Source organism: Pararge aegeria, chromosome 11, assembly GCF_905163445.1.
Source record: "Pararge aegeria chromosome 11, ilParAegt1.1, whole genome shotgun sequence".
Taxonomy (NCBI): domain Eukaryota; kingdom Metazoa; phylum Arthropoda; class Insecta; order Lepidoptera; family Nymphalidae; genus Pararge; species Pararge aegeria.
Window position 1 is genome coordinate 9,380,238 of NC_053190.1, and position 21,717 is coordinate 9,401,954.

Consider the following 21,717-nt stretch of genomic DNA (forward strand, 5'->3'; position numbering starts at 1 on the left):
CATGCACAAAAGCACTGCATACCCTAAATTTTTTGTATAACTCATAAAGAGCTCTGCAAACCCTGCGCACGCCACTGGTAGTAAGTAAGCACTGCCTACTTGCTTCATGATTTAACTACAAAGTTATAGCATGTTCAACTAATGCCGAGATCCAGGGCTCAACACCCGGATCGGACCCAGAATTGCTAAGGTATTGTGTTCTTCTGTTCAAAATTCACAGTTGCAGCCTGGAGCTAGAAACTGGCGGTGTCCAACTCCGCGCCTCGGGGAGCACGGTAAGCCGCCGCTCGTTAAAGACCACCATCCCTCGTTGGTGCAGCGTGGTGGGTCTGTGCTTCAGAGAGAGATTTGCTCTGAGAAAGTAAACCTTTGCCCATCAGTAGGACTCTAATTGGATTATAAATGGGTTAGGTAATTAATGTCAAGTGTGATAAAGCCAAACGAAACTTTTTCAAGTTTAGTAGTTAGCAAATTCCAGCAGTTTCTCAAAGTTAAAAACACTTTTTTTTTCCACTACTACTTGACTGCAATCTCACCTGGTGGTGAGTGATGATGCAGTTTAACCTGTTAAATATAACTGTCATACCCCCTGTATGACAGTTATGTTTAACCCCTAGTCGGTTTACACGCGACATCGTACCGGAACGCTAAATTGCACGTCACAGCACGTCTTTGTTGGTAGGGTGGTTTCCAGCCACGGCCCACGGCCCAAGCCTCGTACCAGAGAAAATTCTGAAATGATAAATTGCATATATTGGGCCTACCGAGGATCAAACCCGGGACCTTCCACTTAAAACCACGGAGCTCACCGCTGCGCCAAGGAGGTCGTCTAGTGATTCTGAAGCACACTACCTAACGCCTGATTCCATTAAAATAAAGCATCAAAATGAAATAAATATAAGGTACATCATTCAACTTCAAAATAAATATACCGAAAAAACACACGTAGAATGGCGAGAAAAACACATGAAGTGGCGATATGCGGGAAGAGATATATTTTTTTAAATAATTTCATGCGAATTTTCACATAGCTTTTCCTTATCCTAATCGATATGAAAAGAAGTAAGTAGTACCTAATCATGATTCTCATTTATTTTTAAATATTAAAATTAGCACGATATGACAAGATGTGTACAGGGACAACATATGTCTAAAGAGATTTCTTCCAGAAGTCCTCGAATGTGAGAAAAATTGAAAGGGTATTGGGAAGTATAGGTTATATATAGGTACTTAAAGAAATAACTGATATTTATTAGGTATTTTTTTTTTAAATCAATATTTTATCGCGGACGAAGTCGCGGACAACTGCTAGTAACTGGTATTTATAAGAAACAAAAATAGGATATACAATAGATAGAGATGCTCAGATATAGATATACGAAATGTAAACTTCTCGTAGGTATAATGTATAAATACGTACAACGTGTAACATAATTACAAAAGAATATTGAAGGATGCATACGTAATTTATAAGTAAATCAGCCTGTAAAAATATTGAATCAAAAGAATTATATTTATTTTTCCATACAAACTAATTCAAAACATTGTAAGTGTTTACTTATGACAACCCTATCGAAGATAAAAGACCGACACGCGCAAAGTACCTACGCTACGCGACGCGTACCTTATAAAGTGTCAGGGGTCACGAGATTTTATTTTGCATGTGATGTTAGGGCTGTATATGATTTCGTTCAGTATAGAGTATGGTAGTGGTATACTCAAAAACTATTAGGTTTTCGGTTTCACAGATAAGTCACAGAGAAAGTACATAATGTACCTCTAAAGCCTGTGAAGTAATATTTACTTTGTATAGGTATAACTACATACAATAATAGAGGAAATTCAGAGTCTAGGTTACTAAATAAATAATAAGTATCTATATTTAAATTCGTTTTCTTCCGAGGCCATACCATAATCTGGTTCATACTAAACTGTTTTTTAATCCCAAAGTAATTTTCCACTGTTATTGACGATCAATGTTATACCGATGTAGGTACCTAAGTAAGTTGTTGTTTGTTTCTGTCTGCTGGTTATCGTCTGTAGACAAAAATTATCAATTTCCCAATTAACCAACCAATTCTAAATTAATGTTCCGAGCGTCTGTCTGAATCATGTAACTGAATCACTACCGTAATTTGAACACGTGGCGATCACCGAGCGGCCTGCAGTCGATCGTGTGATACGTTCTTAGTGACCCCAAGGTTATCGAATTCACGGTCAACTTCCCCTCCAAGGATGACGCGAATATATTATTCGTAGTTATTACCCGCTACTTTGTCCGCTTTTTGTTCAGTGTTTTATTAATCCCAAAGGAAACGTGAGTTTTCCAAGGATAAAAAATATCCTATTTTTAACCGACTTACGTCGGAGGTAACTTAAGGAAGAGGTCCTCAATTCGGTTGTATTTTCTTTTTTTTATGTTTGTTAGCTCAAACTCAGTACTCCTTATCCGTTTCTCCGTAACATCGTACCGAAATACTAAAACGCTTAGCGGCACGCCTTTGGCCTTGGCTAGTTACAAAAGGGTAACTAGCCAAGGGCGAACCCTCCCACCAGACGAGGTCAGAGAAAATTCAGATATTAAGAATTCTCATTTTACCCCTGTCGGGGTTCGAACTGGAGACCCCTATTTTTAAACCGTCACAGTCAACGTCGCGCCAGGGAGGTCGTCATCATCTATCTTTACAGGTTGCAAGCTATCTCTATGTAAAATTTTGACAATAACGGTTCAGTAAACGAAGTGTTTGATAGGCCCTCGGGATCGATATCCTGATGCTTCTCTGGGATAAAAAGTATCCTATGGCCATCTTCAGGTTGCCAGGCATTAGGTTTTTATAACTCTCATCGGTTCTAATTCAAGGCATCAGACAAATCGGTCCCCTGAAAGGAAGGCCGAATTTCTAATCACTAGCTTACTGAAATAAACAGGTACAAATAAACTGTGATGCGTAAAATATGAGAGAGTAGAGACTTGTGGTATAGAACGGCTTACATTAAGATCACCTTTTGTGCATTGTATTTTTTTCTTCGCGAACTATAATGGGCCTCATAAGAGTCACTCAGCGGGCGATAAAAAGAGAGTATCTATACGTGATCAGAAAAGAAGATCCGCAGAAGAATTAGAGTTACCGACATACCGAGTCGCAAAGCTGAAGGTCTGGGCACACAGCTAGGGAAACCGATGGACGTTGGGGTCCTAAAGTGTTTAAAGATGAGGACAATAATGATTTTTTTCTGGTACAATAAAGATTTTAAAAAAAGGTACCTAGTCTACTGATATGATAGTCCTTTGTAATATTAAGTCTCTGGTGATAGAACTTCTCAGTACTTTATTGTAATTCGAATCTTGAATATTGACATCAATGTTATTCTGTTATTGTCTTGTCGTATGTATAATTTTAGTGAATAAAAGCCCAGAGCTATGTTTTGCGACATTACCTGTTTTGTTTCAATTTAATTACAACCTACCCTATGTATTTTCAAGGATTTGTAATTTTGCTTTGTTGTATTTTATGTGTTACCTATTATAGGTAACTATATAAAAAATAAATAAAATCGATTCAAAGTTGATAAGAAGTCATGTAACTGAAAACCTAACATCATAAATAGGATTAGAAAAAAAAATTAGTATACGTACTTCTAGATATTAAGTAAGTAGGTAGGTGGAATAACGGTTTAAACACAGAATTAGGAACATACAGAAACCGTGTACGCGACTAATAATGAAGCATCAAAAACCACCCCACTTTAGAAGTGCTTCTCGAACAGGCGGTTAGTCACTTCATACCATTTAGCAGTTGACAGTCATTATTTTACCTCTAATGTTCTAAACGTTTACCGAAAATGGGAAAAAGTTTGTGAGCTAGCAACATTCTGCGGCTGTGAAGTTAGACGTGCGCAGGGCGCTTTCACTGTTTTTGGACACAATATTTTCTACGGATCAGATCGGATCAGATTCTCCTGCTTTTCGCGGACTATAGCAAATTAAGATTAATTTTCATAACATATCATGGATTTCCGCTAAGTAACGCCTGCTTCTATCTAATACTAACCTTTTATATCTATACTAGAAATGCCCTGCGGCATCGCCTGCGTAAATTTCGGGACGCAGCGTAAATAGTCTACACCTATAGTCATACATGAGATTTTTGACAAACATTTTTTTATCTTTCGTACAAAATATTTTTTTTTAATAAAAAGTATCCTATATCACTTCTGATACCTCTAAGAATACGTGTACAAAGTTTCATTATGATCGGTTAAGTAGTTTTCGCGCGAAAGCGTAACAAATAAACTTACATTCACATTTTTAATATTAGAATGACGGCCTATAACAGTCTAATGCTAGACTAAAGGTAACTCCCAAAAGGAGAGTTTGCGATAATCACCAGGCTGGTCGCCAGTAGGTGGTATTAGTACAGAGGACGCTTCTGCCTATTCTCCGTTATATCTCCGAAGAGAAGGAGTGGTGAAAACTGTATTCTCTTCTGCCGTCACCACGTGTTTATGTTAATAATTGTTAAATACCCCTTTCCTACATTGAAGCATCGCGGAGGGTCTAAGCTCTAAATCCCTCTCTCTCAAGAGAGGAGGCCAGTGCCGACATACGTTAATACTCGTAGGTTGAAAATAATGATTGTGAGATCTATCTTCCTAGTGGGTTTTGCCGGACAGACATTACTCGCGTTTCACAAGCTGGTAGAATTAGTTTGTATCGATTAAATTGAGCGTTCAATGATGCAGCTGCCTTAGCAGTGGCGCCCACTTCATACATGCAGAAATGCATTGCCTACCTCGCAAATTTAATATAACTCGTATAGGAACAAGCTCTTTCATCTTCCTTCTTCTCAATTCAAAAAATCCTGTGCACGCCACTGACCCCAGGTCATTTATCGATCCATTCATTCGCTTTGGATTTATACTCTGTAACTTCAAAGGGAACTGGAACTTTAGAGTACTTATTTAAAGCTGAAATTCGTCCACACTTACACAGCAAATCCTGAGTTAACGACACGACGACGTAGAAACTTACTTAAAAAATTGCCAACTCATCGTCTTCATACCAAACGCATTATTTGATAGCGACAGTTGTCAACTGATCGCATATTTTGTATGGGGATAACAGGTGGCCACGGCATAGTATCTGTTGGAACACAACTGTCGCTATCAAATCATGCGTTTGGTAGGAAGATGACGAGTTTGTATTTTTTTGGGAAAGGTAGTGAATAGGGCTTATCTGTATCTTAATTGACGCCGACTTCAGCTTTTAGGTCCATGTTTTGCATTCTGATTCCTAAGTTACCAACTAAGTTAATTTCAACTCGTTTGGCAGATACAAATATGTATGTACGTTATTTATAATAATGGCTAGGGCGTTATTTGATGACAACTTTCAACCGTTGCTAGCTGAATGTGGTGTCAACTGACATACAGAATATCCCTGCTGGTGTCAACAGGCGTTGTCTACGAACCGCGCTGCGCCGTCTTGTCTAGACGTAGAAAATATGGTATTTATGTTAATTATTAAACAGTAGTTATACCATTTAACACTGGTAGCTTTATTACTTAGTCTATAATTATAGTATACCTACCTACTGAGCTATGTAACTAACCACAGTAGGCAACCACGTGTTTCTCACGCAATGTTATTAAAAATTATGCTGTAAGCAGGCGTCATTTATTTTATACTAGCTGTTGCCCGCGATTTCGTCTGCGTTTGATTTTGTTTTTTGATGTGGCATTAAATTTAGTTGTAGTTTAAAAAAAATTAAAGTATCGCTAAGCCTTAAATGAGGGGTTTGCTGCCGTCCGCTGAGGAGTTCTGTCCTCTATCTCCAACCACAGTTTGAGCAAAATTAACATATATGATAACCTCTATAGTAAAACAATAATTATTTAAATAGGTTATAATTTATCTGAGTTATGGTGTAAAATCATCAAACACTTTCACCCCCTCTCCCAAAGAAACCGAGCTTAATGTCAGGATAAAAAGTAACTTATATTACTTCTAACACTTCCATGAATATGTGTACACAGTTTCATGAGAATCGGTTAAGTAGTTTTTGCGTGACGCGTAAAAAACAAACTTACATTGACATTTATAATATTAGTAGGGATAGGGAAAGGGATACTAGCTACAGAACACTTGCCCAATTCACTAACTTTTCCAAAAGTTGAAAGCAGTTGCCGCCTGCTATCCCCATACAAATATGCGATGAGTTGATAACAGTCGCTATCAAATAATACGTTTGGTAGGAAGACGACGAGTTGGCATATTTTTTTTGGGAACGGTAGTGAATCGGGCTTATCTGTATCTCAATTGACACCGACTTCAGCTTCCATATTTTGCATTCTGAATCCTAAGTTACCAACTAACTTAATTTCAACTCGATTAGCAGATACAAATACGTTATTTAAAATAATGGCTAGGGCGTTATATGATGACAACTTTCCACCAGCAAAGAACCGAATAAGTAACTTCCCGCATCAACTTATAGCTAGGTACGTCATTTTTAATTTCATATATTGACAGGGTTTTAGAGGATACGATATAGCTTATTATAATCTTCTTCCAAATGGGCTTGGAAAGGCTAGGGAAGTAAAATTGCACCTTGTGGTACCCCTTCTTTCTTCCTACTGTATCACAAGTCGTTAGTCTATAGTGAAAGGCTATTGTTCGCAGACACTAAGATCATAGATTAAAGTAATATAAGTACCGACTTTAAAAGTAGGGTGTTAGAATTACTGAGCACAGCCGATTTTTCCAGAAGTCCAGGTCACAGGACCTACCGCAATAATCCGGCGATTTCCTGGTCGTTTGGCAACCCTAATTAGCAGCATAAGTAGATATGTGAAGTCAATGCATTTTTTCTTTTACAAAATATTATTATGTAGCCATTGATGTTAATTACTAAGTATATGATTTTAATGGTATATTGTTGACGATGAATGGGTACTCAGCTAGTAGTCTATTGATAAACAAGACGTATCGCTTTACGTACAAACATGTGATCAGACATGTGCAATGTGCATGCAGTGTGTAAGTACACAGAAATATAAGAATACACGTACTGTCTTCTACGGTTATGCGATAATTTTACTGTGTAAAAGTAAATATCGAACAAATGCTCTAAATCCATTCGGTCACTTTTCAGTTGCTCGCGAAATCCCATCGCGAATTTGCGACGGTAGCGTGATATGACGTGGTACTAGGATCGCCGATCGCGCCACCTTGTCGTCCAATGGACGGAGAGTTGGCCGCATTGCCTCCACTTCTGCATACAGTTAGGTTAGCCGAGTAGCCAGAGACGCTACACGTAAACTTGACGCATCGGTCCAATGTTAAAGATCCCTCTAATCGATGGTCAAAGTACATAAACTGTTAAACACGTGAACGCGAAAATAATTTTCTACTAACGTGAGTTCGTGGAGTTTATCTTCACATTGCATCACCGTCAACAAAATAAATGGTTTATATATCTGTTTAGGTTGTGTGTAAATGGTCATTGCAAAACTTGAAACGCCGATAGACACAAGTGTTTTTGTGATTTCATAGAGGTTTAACATAGCAGTTTATAATTATTGGTGAGTTATTATAATATTTATTTGGGCCACCCCTATATTACCTATTATAAGTTCTTAAAATTTTGAATTTGTTTGTGGATTGTACTTTATTCATTATACAACACTTAACTACATTCTACATGCAATATTAACCGGCAAAAATATTTTGAAATATTGTTGCCGGTTCTTAGTAGGTACCTTACATTTTACAGAAAAGGCAAAATTATAAAAATATTTACTTAAGCTCCTCGTTTTCTGAAGATATTTTTATATGTTATCTAACTTTTAATTATGCTAAAAAAATTGCTGCATACTACCTATTGAAAATAGAAAAGCCGGCTTATTTAAATACCTAGTGTGCTCATGCAGCACATAGTAGTTTTTATAGTTTAATCATTAGTTATCTTTGTAGTTTTTTAATTTATTTAAAATTAAAAAGTGCCTAAATCATAAATAATCATTACCTTGGCATAAACTGCATAAATCTAGATTACATAGGTACCTCGGTATCTACCACTACTCTAAACATAGTCTTTGGTTTCTACTCTCGTGACAATCACGTTTCATTCTTCACATTATTTGACATTTTCCATTTTCGTTTACCGTAGGTCTCACTAACTGCGGCTCTTTCAGTCTGTGACCTGCTTGTAGATACTTAGTAATCTATATCTATGTCACCTGGCCTGCTTTCTTCATAGGTAAATTTTGGAAAAACTTAAACAAAGCCTTCTAAAAGTTAAAACAGTGTTTTGCAGTGTTTTGTTTATCTAAATCTTAATCGAATTGCATTTAAAGCTGGCTGATGCTCGCCGCCGCGCCGCTTGATGATTTGATGACTTTGCGACAATAGTGCGAATTTTTCAGTTTTTCACGTGAAAATAAGAGAATAGTTGTGATTCTTTACATTTAATTTTTTTAATAACCTCATCTTATTGTAAATTAAAGGACTAAGTACGGTAACATCAGTCCACAAAGATTGTAACGTAATGTTATTTATTAATTGCGCTATCGTTTCAGTTTATCAACACGGTTTAGGTTCCAACTTGATTCCAGTTCAACAGTTCATTCTATAATACACGCAGACTATTGAAGCTTTTTGTATTTTAATTTGTTTACTCAAATAATAACTCATAAAACTGAAGAGACTAAATACTTGCACGTATTTCATTGAGACAAAATAAATTTCCGAATAGTTTTTAGGTCTTAACTCTTTTGTTAGAATGTATATAGATCAAACTGGTAAATTTAGGCTGTAGTCTGTAAAATATCTTATTTATATGAAAAAGAAAAAAATCAAAGCAACTAATTTCTCATAAATATTATTTCATATTTAATTTTAATGGAATTGGATAGTTTTAAAAAGATTTGATTAAAAGAGCAATTATATTCCTTCCTAACTGTATGTTTCGGTATAATGATACTTATGAGAAAAATTTACTAATGTCATTAGGTATTAGGTACCCATAAAAGCTTTACAATATTGATTCAATTAAAATTAAAATAATATAAATTGTTTCATGGACTTAAGAAATGAGAGAAGGAGATTTAAGAAATCCTTTCTGTACAGCTAGCATGGAAATGAGACATTTTCTCCACAGGGAAAGTAAAAAGGTCCCTTAGTTTCATCCACTTTCTGAATAAGGGCAAAGAGGTGAAAATAAAATACTTATAATGGGGGTACTCTTTTCTTTCCCTTGTTTGTGTTGAAGTTATATTGTATACTTAGCCAATTAACTGGCTTCACTTTCACACTTTACTGTCTAGTTTAAAAAGATTTTGATGAAGATTTTTAAATAGAATTAATAAAACTCCTGTTGAATATCATATTTATTGTTTTGCCAAGAATGGCCATTTATGAGCCAAATTTAAGGAATTAGTTCAAGCTTCAGTTTCAAATCTTTTTTTTCACTGTCACATTTTCTGTATATTGAAAAATTTGACTATGTACATACTTCTGTACCATAGCAGTATGGTTGCCAAATTGTACCTTCTACCTTAACACTATTACTATTTGTATTTTGTGAATTTTCTGTGTGTTGTGTACATTATAAGTGTATTCAACCATTCATTAATTGTCAAGCCTACAGTACATTTTATCATTTCAAAGTCAATGACCAATTGGGGGAAGTAATTGAAACTTAATTTTACAGATTAAAGGTTTAACAAGATGGCACCTAACACAGTGGACGCGAATGGGGTGTTATTCGAGACTGATGCAGCAACTCCTGACATGGCTCTTCCAATAACTCCAGTCCAGCAAGCGGACAACAGTCCAAGGAAATTTGTTTGGAGAAATATCATTGCATTTGCTTACTTACACATTGCAGCACTGTATGGGGGATACCTATTCCTTTTCTCAGCAAAATGGCAAACTGATGTATTTGGTAAGTGTCTGCTGGACGTTAAGTTCTATCCTAAGCTTTTCATGTTGGGTTATGCAGTCATTTCCTTCATCATCTGCAGCCTATTAACATCCTGATAGGAGAGACAGTTGGTTTTAGAACATAGACCCACAATACTGCTTCAATACTGTTTGGTGGGCTTTAATGAATATTATCACAAGCAAGTGATAATAACTCAGCAAATCATAGGGGTTAACATTGCCTAACTCTGGACTGGAAATAAAACATGAACAGAGATTACACAATACCTAAAAATTCTTGGCCCAATCCAGGATTTTTACCACTAGACCCACAAGGCAGTTGTTGGCTAAAAGACTGAAAGGGATCACCTTCTTTTCTAGGAGACATAGTGGGTAAAGGACAGCACTACTTTTAGATCTGCCAATTTAGTTTAGCTTGGAGATTTGTGTACAACTGAATCTCATGTTGCTCTTTCACCATCTCACTTTTACGTCATATATTTCTTGTGATATCTTAAGAAATATGTGAAGCTGGAAATTTTACTCTCAATAAGTATTATTCTCCCAAACAATATATCAAATTGAAGTCCATCTAAGAAGTGTCACATCCATCTTAGTATGTCTATCTGAAGGAAAATTTGTAATTTTCCTGTTCAAATCAATTTCTTATATACTATAGAAGCTATATTGTAGATATATATACTATGTAGATGTATGTGGATGTATCACTTTGTTATTTTATCAGTTAATGCATAGCTTTTCATATCTGAAGTGCTTCTTATCAGTTTGGGATGTAAACATGTTTTGCGTTAGCCAAAAAAACTGCACAAATAACTTTCAGATCTAAACAAGTAGGTATCTGGCAACATGCCAATATTTTGGTCATCTCTTATTTTTTAACCAGTAGAGTGTCTTTTAAAGATTTTCCCTTGAGATACTGTTTATAAATTAAGAAAATATCAGGCTTGGTACATTTTTCCTCCAACTAAGGAGGATCGCACATTAGCTACTATCGCTTGAGTTACTTTTGGGCAGATAGAGAAATATTGTTTAAATGGCAATATACTGAAACATCTTTCAAAATCACATTTAAAGTCAAATATTTCTTTATTCAACCAGGCACAAAGATGGCACTTTTAATGCATACATTCATTGATTTATAAAATGTTTCTATCGACGTACATTACAATATAATATTTTATTTTTATTTTTTTTATTTATTTATTTAATTCCAACTTATCCATTATGTGATGATAGTGATAGATACTTAAAACACAAGTGAGAGCATCTTTACAAGACGCACTATTTTCATAACATGTGTCTGTTATACTAGGTACAATATTTTATTTAGCTACTTTCTTTGGAAAATATTAAAATCAAATGATAACACGTTTGGAACACACGCATACACCCACAGGGGCGTTAAGGTTACTTCAAAGTCGTGACCTTAGTAAACTCTTACAAATGTTAACATGTTTATAATACCTCACTTACACCCTACATATATCAATAGTTCATAATACATCATTGTCAAATTATATAATGTGTGATAAAAATATTACCTCACGAACTGCAGCCCTATTTTCAAACTATATTGTGGACTGTGCAATAAAAATATTACCTCATAGTTTGTCTAAAACAAAAAGTGATAATATTTTGTCTTTCAGCCTTCATTGCCTTTTAGCACGAGGCAGTTTAGTGATACAAATGTATTGAAAATTGTAGTATTGTTGCTGTTAAACCCTTACCTTTTTTGATTACCTCCATGGCACAGCGGTATGTGGCTATGGTTTTATGTGGAAGGTTCCGGGTTCGAGCCCCGTCAGGTGCAATTTGGGATTTTTTAATTTCTGAATTTTCTTTGGTCTGCCGACAATCCTACCGACAAAGACGTGTCGCTAAGCTGTTTAGCGTTCCCGTACGATGTTAAGTAGAAACCGTTTAATACAACAGCAATCCCCTAACTGGTAAACCCGTTACCATCTTAGACTGCATCATCACAGACCATCAGGTGAGATTGCAGAAAATGGCTAACTTGTCGATAATTAAAAAAAAACAACTTGTGGTAAGATGCGGTGAATTGTAAGGTCAATAAGTTTTATTTTATTGCAGCCTACATTTTATATGTGATGTCCGGCCTGGGTATAACGGCCGGAGCTCATCGACTATGGGCCCATAAGTCATATAAAGCAAAATGGCCGCTACGCGTTATCCTTGTCATCTTTAACACGCTGGCATTCCAGGTAATAAGCATTCTATATGTATAGATTTTTTTTAATAGACTCGCGGTTATTGACTTTGACTAATTGTTTAAGGTATGGCAGTTTGTACTGATTACATTAACAATATTTGCTGTTATGCTATACCGGATCCAAGGTCGAAGTATGTTTGGTCAACTACAAATGATGTTTCGGCCTGTTTTGTTAATGTACCTATACAGTATACATATTTGTTTGTGTTTTCGATTCTCAGTACCACTCAAAAGTTAGGAGATTGAAGTTCTGAATCCTTAATTTTTTATACAACGTTTAAATGAAAACCGAATTAATACTTCACAGGCTTTAGAAATACATTATGTACTGTGTCTGAGACTTCTCCGCGAAACCGAAAACCTCATTGTTTTTGAGCCAACCACTGTTTAGTTTTGACTAAAAGGGATCAGATAAGCCCTAAAACTTTTTCAGGTACGCGTCGCGTAACGTAGGTACTATGCCTGTGGCGGCATTTTATCTTTAATAGGGTTTTCATAAGTATATAGTTAGAATGTTTAGAATTAGATTGTATGGAAAAATAAATGTGCTTCTGTTGATTTAATACTTTACAGGGTGTGATTCCTTATGCATCCATCAGCATTATTTCGTTATTCTGTTACACGTTGTATATATAATGGCTGCACATTTCCCTAATCACAAATGAAAATATCCCAGATATGAAAATATTCCGTACCTCATTTGTGAGTCCAGTCGAGCTGTTCTCCCATGTGTGTCAACATCTATCAGTCGATACCAAGATAAACTCTCATTGATATTATTAGAAGGTTTTTCAGGATGAAAAGTATCCTGCGTATTTATTTCATGGAGATACTTCAATGCAATCAAATTTCATGAGAATTCTTATTATGGCATGAAATTATATTATAACAGGAATCCGTGGCGATCACTAGTTTTATGACCAGGATAATCATAAAGCAGGAACTTGGCATTTAATGGCAAAATCCTCATAAACGCTATGTATGAAATATTTTGCATATGCAGTGCTATTCTGCTTGTATTAAGTGCACACCAGTTGCAGTTATATACATGGTATGTTCGTTGACAGGATTCAGCGATCGACTGGGCGCGCGATCACCGCATGCACCACAAGTACTCTGAGACTGACGCGGATCCGCACAATGCGACTCGAGGCTTCTTCTTCTCACACATAGGGTGGCTGCTTGTGAGGAAACATCCAGAACTCAAGAGAAAGGGCCAGGGATTGGACTTGAGTGATTTGTACGCGGACCCCATTCTGCGCTTCCAGAAAAAGTAAGCCTATAACTTCTATATTTCCTCTAGCTTTCAAGCAACCTGATTGGTTATGAAAACGACTGCAGAAACTCTGATGATCTGAAAATGTTTTTCTTTGTTAGTAAGAGCAGTGTTAGCGCATTGGTTACGGACTTCGTCTTCACCATCGGGAGGCCGAGTTCGAATCCCAGCACCCAACTTAAAATTATCGAACTTGTTTTTCGGGAGATTATTTGCTTTGTCGTGAGGACACACAAAAATTCGGGAGAATTCCGCCAATTCCCGACCGTCTGGCATTCCTAGGCCTTATTTCTACTAGCAAGAAGCATTGTTCCAATGCTGTATTCCGGTTTAAGTTGCGTGGTTGCCGGTGTAATTACAGGCATATTATGAGGCTTAATACCTACCTGAGGCGGGTGGTAGGTGCATGAACTGCGAAGTGTTGGTTCCGTTTATATGCCATGGTTTTCCACGTAACGACAGTTGGGCAATCTACCTTGGTCCGTCATTCATTACTATAAAAAAATTAAAAAGGACTGCCATTTACTGCAATCACTAAATCGTCTGTCAAGTGAGGTGATTATGGATAAAAGCTCTCGTAATAAGCCTTTACACAAATTAAAATTCAAAATTATTTTATTCATGTAGACCTTATTACAGGTACTTATGAAGCGTTCATACAATTAACATGTTACACTAATGTTAGTGATTGTGATAACTGCATTCGTTAACTTAAAACTAAAGCTAGGAGGGTTCCAAACGCGCCCTGGTCTAAGAAGAGCCCACAACAAACTTAGCCAGGTTTTTTTTTGTTATTACCATCTCACAGTCTAGTTTATGTTGAGCTATGAAGTTAGAGCAATTCATACCGAAGCTTTTTTATCATACACTTATAGTTATACCAACCACTTGAAAATGTCCCACATTGTTCTCATAGATAGTGGGGAGTGGAATGACATAGCTGTTTCTCTTTGTTGGCAAAGTCTGTGACGTCACAAAGAAATAAAAATAGCACCAGTATTGTTTATCAAATATATTATATAGTCCTATTTATAGAGTGTCGAAATCAATCAACTTTGATAAACATAACATTATTTTCCACGTGAAGCCAATTTTCAAATACTGCAAATCCGTGGGTCGATTGCGAAATTTGTTATTGTTATGATAGTCGTAATCGATTGCGTTTATCGCAATTGTTGTTATTGGCCGAATCATTCGCTCAAGTGGCGTATTTTAATCAATAGTTGAACCATCGTCATCATTAGCAAACGACCCACTTCCAGGGCACAGGTTAAAGACCTGAACACACTCAGTTCACAGAGTATAAAAAAATTTGACACAACATTTCATATTATGTTCGCCCATATTAAATGAGGCGCTGCGCAAACTTACTCTTATGACGTCTCGGATACACAATTTGAATAGGTAGTTAATTTTATACAATCAACTCGAATTCAATCGCTAGACAAAGACACTAACCTTGTGTAAGCAAAGTCAGGCTATGCTACTAAGATTTCAGCCTTAATAATCCGTTTTGGTAAAAAAATATCTACAGTTTCGAAGCGGCTAAGGTAAATTTCTCGATTTATTTCAGGTACTATCTATACCTCATGCCAATCGCGTGCTTCATACTTCCGACAGTCATACCGGTGTACTACTGGGGCGAGACTTGGATGAACGCGTACTTCGTGGCCGCCATGTTCCGCTACGCGTTCATCCTCAACGTCACATGGTTAGTCAACTCTGCGGCGCACAAATGGGGCGACAAGCCCTACGATAAGAACATCCAGCCTTCCGAGAACATTTCCGTATCGGTTTTCGCGCTCGGCGAGGGGTTCCACAACTACCACCACACATTCCCCTGGGACTACAAAACCGCTGAACTAGGCAACAACAGGCTCAACTTCACCACCAACTTCATCAATTTATTCGCCAAGATCGGCTGGGCTTACGATCTTAAGACCGTGTCGGAAGAAATCATCCAGAATAGAGTTAAACGTACCGGCGATGGCACTCATCACCTCTGGGGCTGGGGCGACAAAGATCACTCCGCTGAGGAGATCAAAGCTGCCATTAGAATTAATCCGAAGGATGAGAAAGATGACTAAATCAACCATACGATCGTACAATAAGATTCTACTTCTCTATTCTAATATAATAAATGCGAAAGTGTATTTATTGTTTGTCGTCACTCTACGCACTAACTGAGCAACCTTGCTTTGTTGCTTAGCTAGGGCGTATGTTGGCATAGATTTAGTTGGAAGGACAGACAGTAACAAAGGCTGCACGGCTAGCATGGGCAGAGGACAATTATGTCCCTGGGGAAAGGATAAAAAAATATCTTCTCTCACAGCTTAATGAACTCTCAGAGCATTGGCGCAGAAGTGAAGATATTATATGTGTATTCCATGTTCCTGTGATTTAGCTGGTGGTCACGTTAATTATATCCCCTGTCAGGGGATATAATCTGGGGATATAATTTTTTATCTTCAGCCCGTGCTAGCCCTGCGGACGGTTTTTATACCAAGCAAACGAACGGTTCCCGCGGGATTTGTAATTAGCCCGTAAGGAACGCGGACAACAGCTAGTAACATTATAAAAGGTTTCATTCACGTTCATATTGAAGTCCTCGTCAATAATATTAACAAATTGTAGGATAATCACTTAAAAGATATGCATTCTATTGAGATAGAAAGAATTATTTATATATAATAAGTATTTATGTATATTATTCATAAAAATATTCATCAGCCATCTTAGTACCCATAACACAAGCTACGCCTACTTTGGGACTAGATGGCGGTGTGTGTATTTTCGTAGTATATTTATTTATTTATTATATTTGCAACCTTAAGGTTATAAACGGTAATATTAATGTGATAGACGAAACAGTTTATGGTATCTTGTTAGATGTAATAATTTCTACATATTTATTCATCTTAGATGTACTCGTCAGAAAAACATTGAGATCGAATGGGTAATACGCAAGGCCGTCGACAAAAAAATATTTTCGAGAATGCCTTCTAATGTAACCTATTTGTCATTTTAATTAAACATTCGATTTGCACATTTACTTCTTTATTTGTTTATCATCATCGGAACGAGGAAATATTTAAACAAATTGCACCGAATTACAATAATGGATTTCGGACATTGAAATATTATTAAAGTAATAAATTTTACTAAAATAAAACGTTACAAACGTTAACTTAAAAATTCTCTTCTTCACGGATCTGATGAATTTCAACAAGGTTTCATTTGTAACCTTGCTTAATAATCTTCGAATAAAAATATAAAATGTTATAAAAAAAATATTAAATAAAAAAAACATTAAGGCTTCCTATTAGATTCTATGGAGATAGAATTTAGATGAGCTAAATAACCCAGATATATTTTAGCGTACACTTTCGTGAGTGGTACTCATAATTTTATAAATACATAAAATCGGCTAAAATTCATGGGAATCTTCGAAATAACTTTAGTGAAAATTGTTTTGAATTTCAACTGTTTTTATATTAACATAACCCAGATATAAAATGTAGATTAACGTATCTTTAGTGTGCACTGTTTACTTATTATACGTGAGTTTGTTTGTTTTGTAGGAATATGGCACTAAACACTTTTCCGCGTCCAACATTAGAATATATCGATTACATCCTATAATATTATAGCATGTAATGCTGTCTAAATAATCGATGCGTCATTAAGGTTTTATTATTTACGCCTGAGTTACGTTTACATAATGACTCACCCGTTTTTCGGTCACCGAAAATAGGCCAAAATAAAATCTTAAGTCTAAAACGAAGTTCTACTATGGTACCTTAAAATCGCGGTGCGTTCTGGCATCTGCTCTTGGCGAGTTCGAGCCCTTCTAGAATCTACGAATTATCGACAGACTCCCACTCCTTAAATCTCTTATGCTGTACACACTCCTTGTTTCGGGACCTAATACTCTAATGAATTCCATGCTACTATCACGCTCAAAGCTCTGTAGGGTAGGGACAGGATATACCATTTAATACACAGTCTATACCGTCTCGTCTATCCATCTAATGGCGAATCTACCAAATTATGTGCCATGTTACTGGCCACATAAAATGTTCTATAGACTCTACTCTACTGTCTTTAGACTCCAGCAAGTTAAGGAGTTTGGGCATTGAAAGTAGATGTTGAATACCAGTAATTCTCATTATAAAATCCTTTCCAAATCGCATTCGAAAATTTTGCACTATTGACTTTCCTCAACAGTATTGAGGAAAGTCAACAATTTCAATAGGCCGTTGCTTATTTTCTTATCCTCGTTTGGTTTGCCATGTCAGATTTTATCTAAATTCCACACTAGACTCGGTTGTTTCAAATAAACTTTTCGGCTGATACTAAAGGCATATAACAAATGTAATATTTTTTTCACGAGCCGCGACTAGTTGCAAAATTCGACCTTTGATTTATAAATAAAAAACACGGCTTTTGTCTCAAAGTGATATTAGAAAACGAACTTTATGTAGGCATGTCAAAGCTTGATTTTGTTTAGCTGGAATATATATAATAGGCAAAACACCATGTTTTTGTTTGCGCATAACCGCAATGAGTGGTTGATATTTTGCAATTCTTTATAGTACTCAGCATTAGGTATCTGTAAATGTCGTAGTAACCAAGTCACTAGTACTTACCATTCCCGTTACTTTGATAGTATATCGCTGAGAACAGTTGCGTGCACAGGGTTTTGTGACTGTATGATGAAAAGAAGATGTGTGAAGAAGGAAGATGGCATGAAATGGAAAAATTCTTCTCCTTTATGAGACACAAACATTTTAGGGTAGGCAGTGCTTTTTTGCTTGTACGAAGTGCACGCCACTGGCTGATAAATTAGTTAGAGAGATTAGTCAACTGTACAGTTCCGTTTGCAATAAAAAATTGTCTGGCCTTTACGTATTGTTTCGTCATCATCAAATCAACGAATGTCAGAGTACAGCTTTATTAGGTTTGTTTGATGTCTTTTTTCACTTGAGAGGGTTTTCGTCACCATTACATTACCTCAACGTGGATTAGAACTCGTCTTTATCCCGCCCCTTACCAATTAGCTTTCCAACCTTCTTAGCTAAAACAGTAACTTTGGTTCATCGTATTTGACGGTATAATAAACCAAGTAATTATGCAAAAAATTCTTACGAATCGTGCGTAATGATCCATAATTATGTGTTTTGTGCCTAAAGCGCTTAGATGCGCTGTATGTTTTTGTGTATGAACGATTTAAATCCGCGTATTCAGTGTGATAACGATAGGTAACACATCAGTATTATACACCACATAGAAAAAAAAACATGGGTAATGTCACTAGTCTTTTGCATTTGTAGCGAATTTTGTTAACAGTTAAAGGAACCCATCATTAACTTGTTTTTTGTTAAAGTTCGAATATTTAATGTTTTGCGCGTCTTCTACGTGAGCGAACTCAAAGCGAACGAGGCGCGACGCGGTGCGATAGTATCGCACAGTTACAGCCGCTTGTGTAACATAAGGCGAGATCAGTGGAGTGCACAGGATTTTTGGGGTACCAGGGTAGAAAGGAAGTAGTAGAAGAAGGAAGATGCCCTAAAATGGGAAAATCCTTCGAAGATTGGCTGAGATCAATAGGGAGATTGGGTTTGGCTGTCCATGGATCATTAATATACATTATTGATCAAGAATCAATAAACAAAAATCGTTAAAGACCTAAAAGTTAAAGGTGATTTAAAAAAATGAAAACTGCATTATCTTCCTTACGACTATGATAACGATGCCATTTTAAGCTGTCAAATATATAGTGTTATTTTCTTACACAATCGCAGTGCTCGTTTAACATCAGGCTATTAAAATCACTGTACGTAACTTTCAGGAATAGTCGATTAGTAAAAGCTACCTGTACCATACGCGCATTTATAATGTGCAAGGCGTGCGGTCATAAGGGCCGAAACCAATACGGACAATATCCTGCATAGACATTGCATTACGTTATTCTTTAAAAACCTAAAAAGGCGGAAATCATCTATTTATTTATAATTCCGTATTTGCATCTTATCTCTGCGCATATGATCGCTCAGTGTTCGCGTCAAACCGCGGCGCATCGCATTCACTTTGCCTCCGCTCACGTATAACGCCATATTAGTTTTACGCTTTAGGGTTACGAATAATATGATGTGGTCTGTAAGATTACTAAACATAGGCATTGTACGATACTGAATTAGCGAGATAGTGCGAATTCAAAATTCGGAATAATTCATTAAACTTAAGAGTTTTCTAGGTAAGTGCGCTGAATCATAAATTATCATCAGGTATCATGTGACTGCAAATAAGCGCCAGTAACTATAAACATTTCGAATCAATACTATATGCTTATCGAATCGTACTAAGGTAATTTATCTTAAAAAATGTACATAAAACAAGCAGAGACCTAAAAGGCATTTGCTTTCTCATTTCCAATTTAGCGTAGCACTGTGAAATTGTAGATAAAACTGTGTTTTATAAATAGAAAGGCCATGAACACGCAATGAGACGTGTGTTGATTCAAATCAAACTTCAGTATATTTTACACACAGGGTGTGATTTTATTGTTAAAAAATAGTTTGACTATTTACTCAAAAGAAAGTTGTCTGAAGGTGACTACAATGCCTATGATTTTGAACTGATGTGTAAAGAGATATGTGATATGATAGGTGTGTAAGTAAAGTAAGAAAGAAAAGCTATATCATTTTCATCAATGGAATTGTCGTATTTAATATTTATTTTTCATTTACACAAAAGCACAAATAGAAAATACAAAAATGTTAATCGCAATTCATTATTAGATGTTTTATCTGTAAACCCATTGTTTTTTTACACAGCTTGCCTCAAACGGTGTTTTATATATACTATGTATTTTGTTTTTGTCCGGTGGGAGGCTTTGACCGTGGCTAGTTACCACCCTACCGACGAAGAAGTAGTAGCGTTCCGGTACGATGTCGCGTATAAACCCTTTAGGGGTAACAGGTTAGTCCGTTACCGTCTTAGACTGCATCATTACTTATTAGCAGGTGAGAATGCAGTTAAGGGCTAACTTGTAATGGAATGTTATTCACACATACGTTATCAAGCGCAACTAAACTATTCATATGAAATATGCACCGTTTTCGACCTTGTGTAAAGTATATCGCACGCCGTGTGAAGTAAGCTTAATAGATGTAATATTTAAGTGTTAATAATTAAGGCTCAGGCCTGTATTGCTGTTCTAAAATTAAAACAGTGCAGAATTATTAATGTTGTTTCATTTATATTTTTTAATCCTTATTAAATTCAATACTATTCTAAGCTTTATATTAGAATATAAGAAGTTGAATATTTAAAGCCACATAATTGATATTATTTCACCGATTCACACTGGGCCAGGGTAGTGGACTACGGCCTTAACCCCTTCTCATTGTGGGAGGAGACCCGTGCCCTGTAGTGGGACAGTAACGGGTTGTCATATCAACCCGTTACTGTCCCACTGATGATGATGAATTAATATTATTATAGTTTTGTTACTTTTACTTTAGGGGATGCCAAAACCTGTAAATTTAAATTTAAGGCCCCAGTACATTTGGACAAAAGCAGGAGGAATTCCATGATAAACAATGAACAGATAAATTTGCTATACTCCGCCAAAAACCAAGACAATCTGTACGGAACACTGTACAGATTGTCTTGTAATAACAATTAATAATTTCTAGAATTCTTGTACTTCACACCAAGTAGATCTTCGCCAATGTCTATGGACCTGCTCTCTATGGACTTTTCGCTCAGACACCGGAGCATCCTAAGGAGATATTGTCTTTACAATATTCTTAATTGTTCGGTGTCATAATGAAGCGTGCGTAGATTATTTTGCTTTTCACGAGTTAGAGGCAAATTAAGCTTCATGTGCATTGCCCCCGTAAATTAATTATTCGTAGTGATTCCATTTAATATTTAGTAACAAAACTAACAACGAAACAAACTATGCTGTTAAAAATCTAAAGTAAGTTACCTACCTACATAAAATTGGTTGGTAAATAAAAGTTAATTAAGGCATTTACATACTCGACAGCTTTTTAATTTTTTATTACAATCAATTACAAATAAATAGTTTGCTTTAAGCTGTATTTTATTTTTATTTATTTAAACTCTTTATTTGTACACCACTACACAGTTAGGAAAATAAATGACGAATAGAGAGAAACACAAAAGCTGGAGTAGAATACAAAAGGCGGCCTTATCGCTTAAAAGCGATCTCTGCCAGGCAACCTTAGTAAAATT

At 36.2% G+C, this 21,717-nt stretch overlaps 1 protein-coding gene across 2 annotated transcripts; it reads left to right on the forward strand.

The window, feature by feature from the left end:
- Positions 1-7,245: 7,245 nt before the first annotated feature.
- Positions 7,246-19,397, forward strand: LOC120627299 (acyl-CoA Delta(11) desaturase-like). Of its 2 annotated transcripts, XM_039895250.1 has the most exons (6): positions 7,246-7,584; positions 8,172-8,261; positions 9,714-9,947; positions 12,038-12,168; positions 13,244-13,449; positions 15,026-19,397. In XM_039895250.1, exons 3-6 carry the CDS (start codon positions 9,731-9,733, stop codon positions 15,537-15,539), a joined length of 1,068 nt encoding a protein of 355 aa, XP_039751184.1. In that variant the 5' UTR covers positions 7,246-7,584; positions 8,172-8,261; positions 9,714-9,730; the 3' UTR covers positions 15,540-19,397. The 2 variants fall into 2 exon arrangements, with proteins under 2 accessions (XP_039751184.1, XP_039751183.1); XM_039895249.1 differs by lacking the exon at positions 8,172-8,261 and having other exon boundaries at positions 7,250-7,584.
- Positions 19,398-21,717: the final 2,320 nt, after the last annotated feature.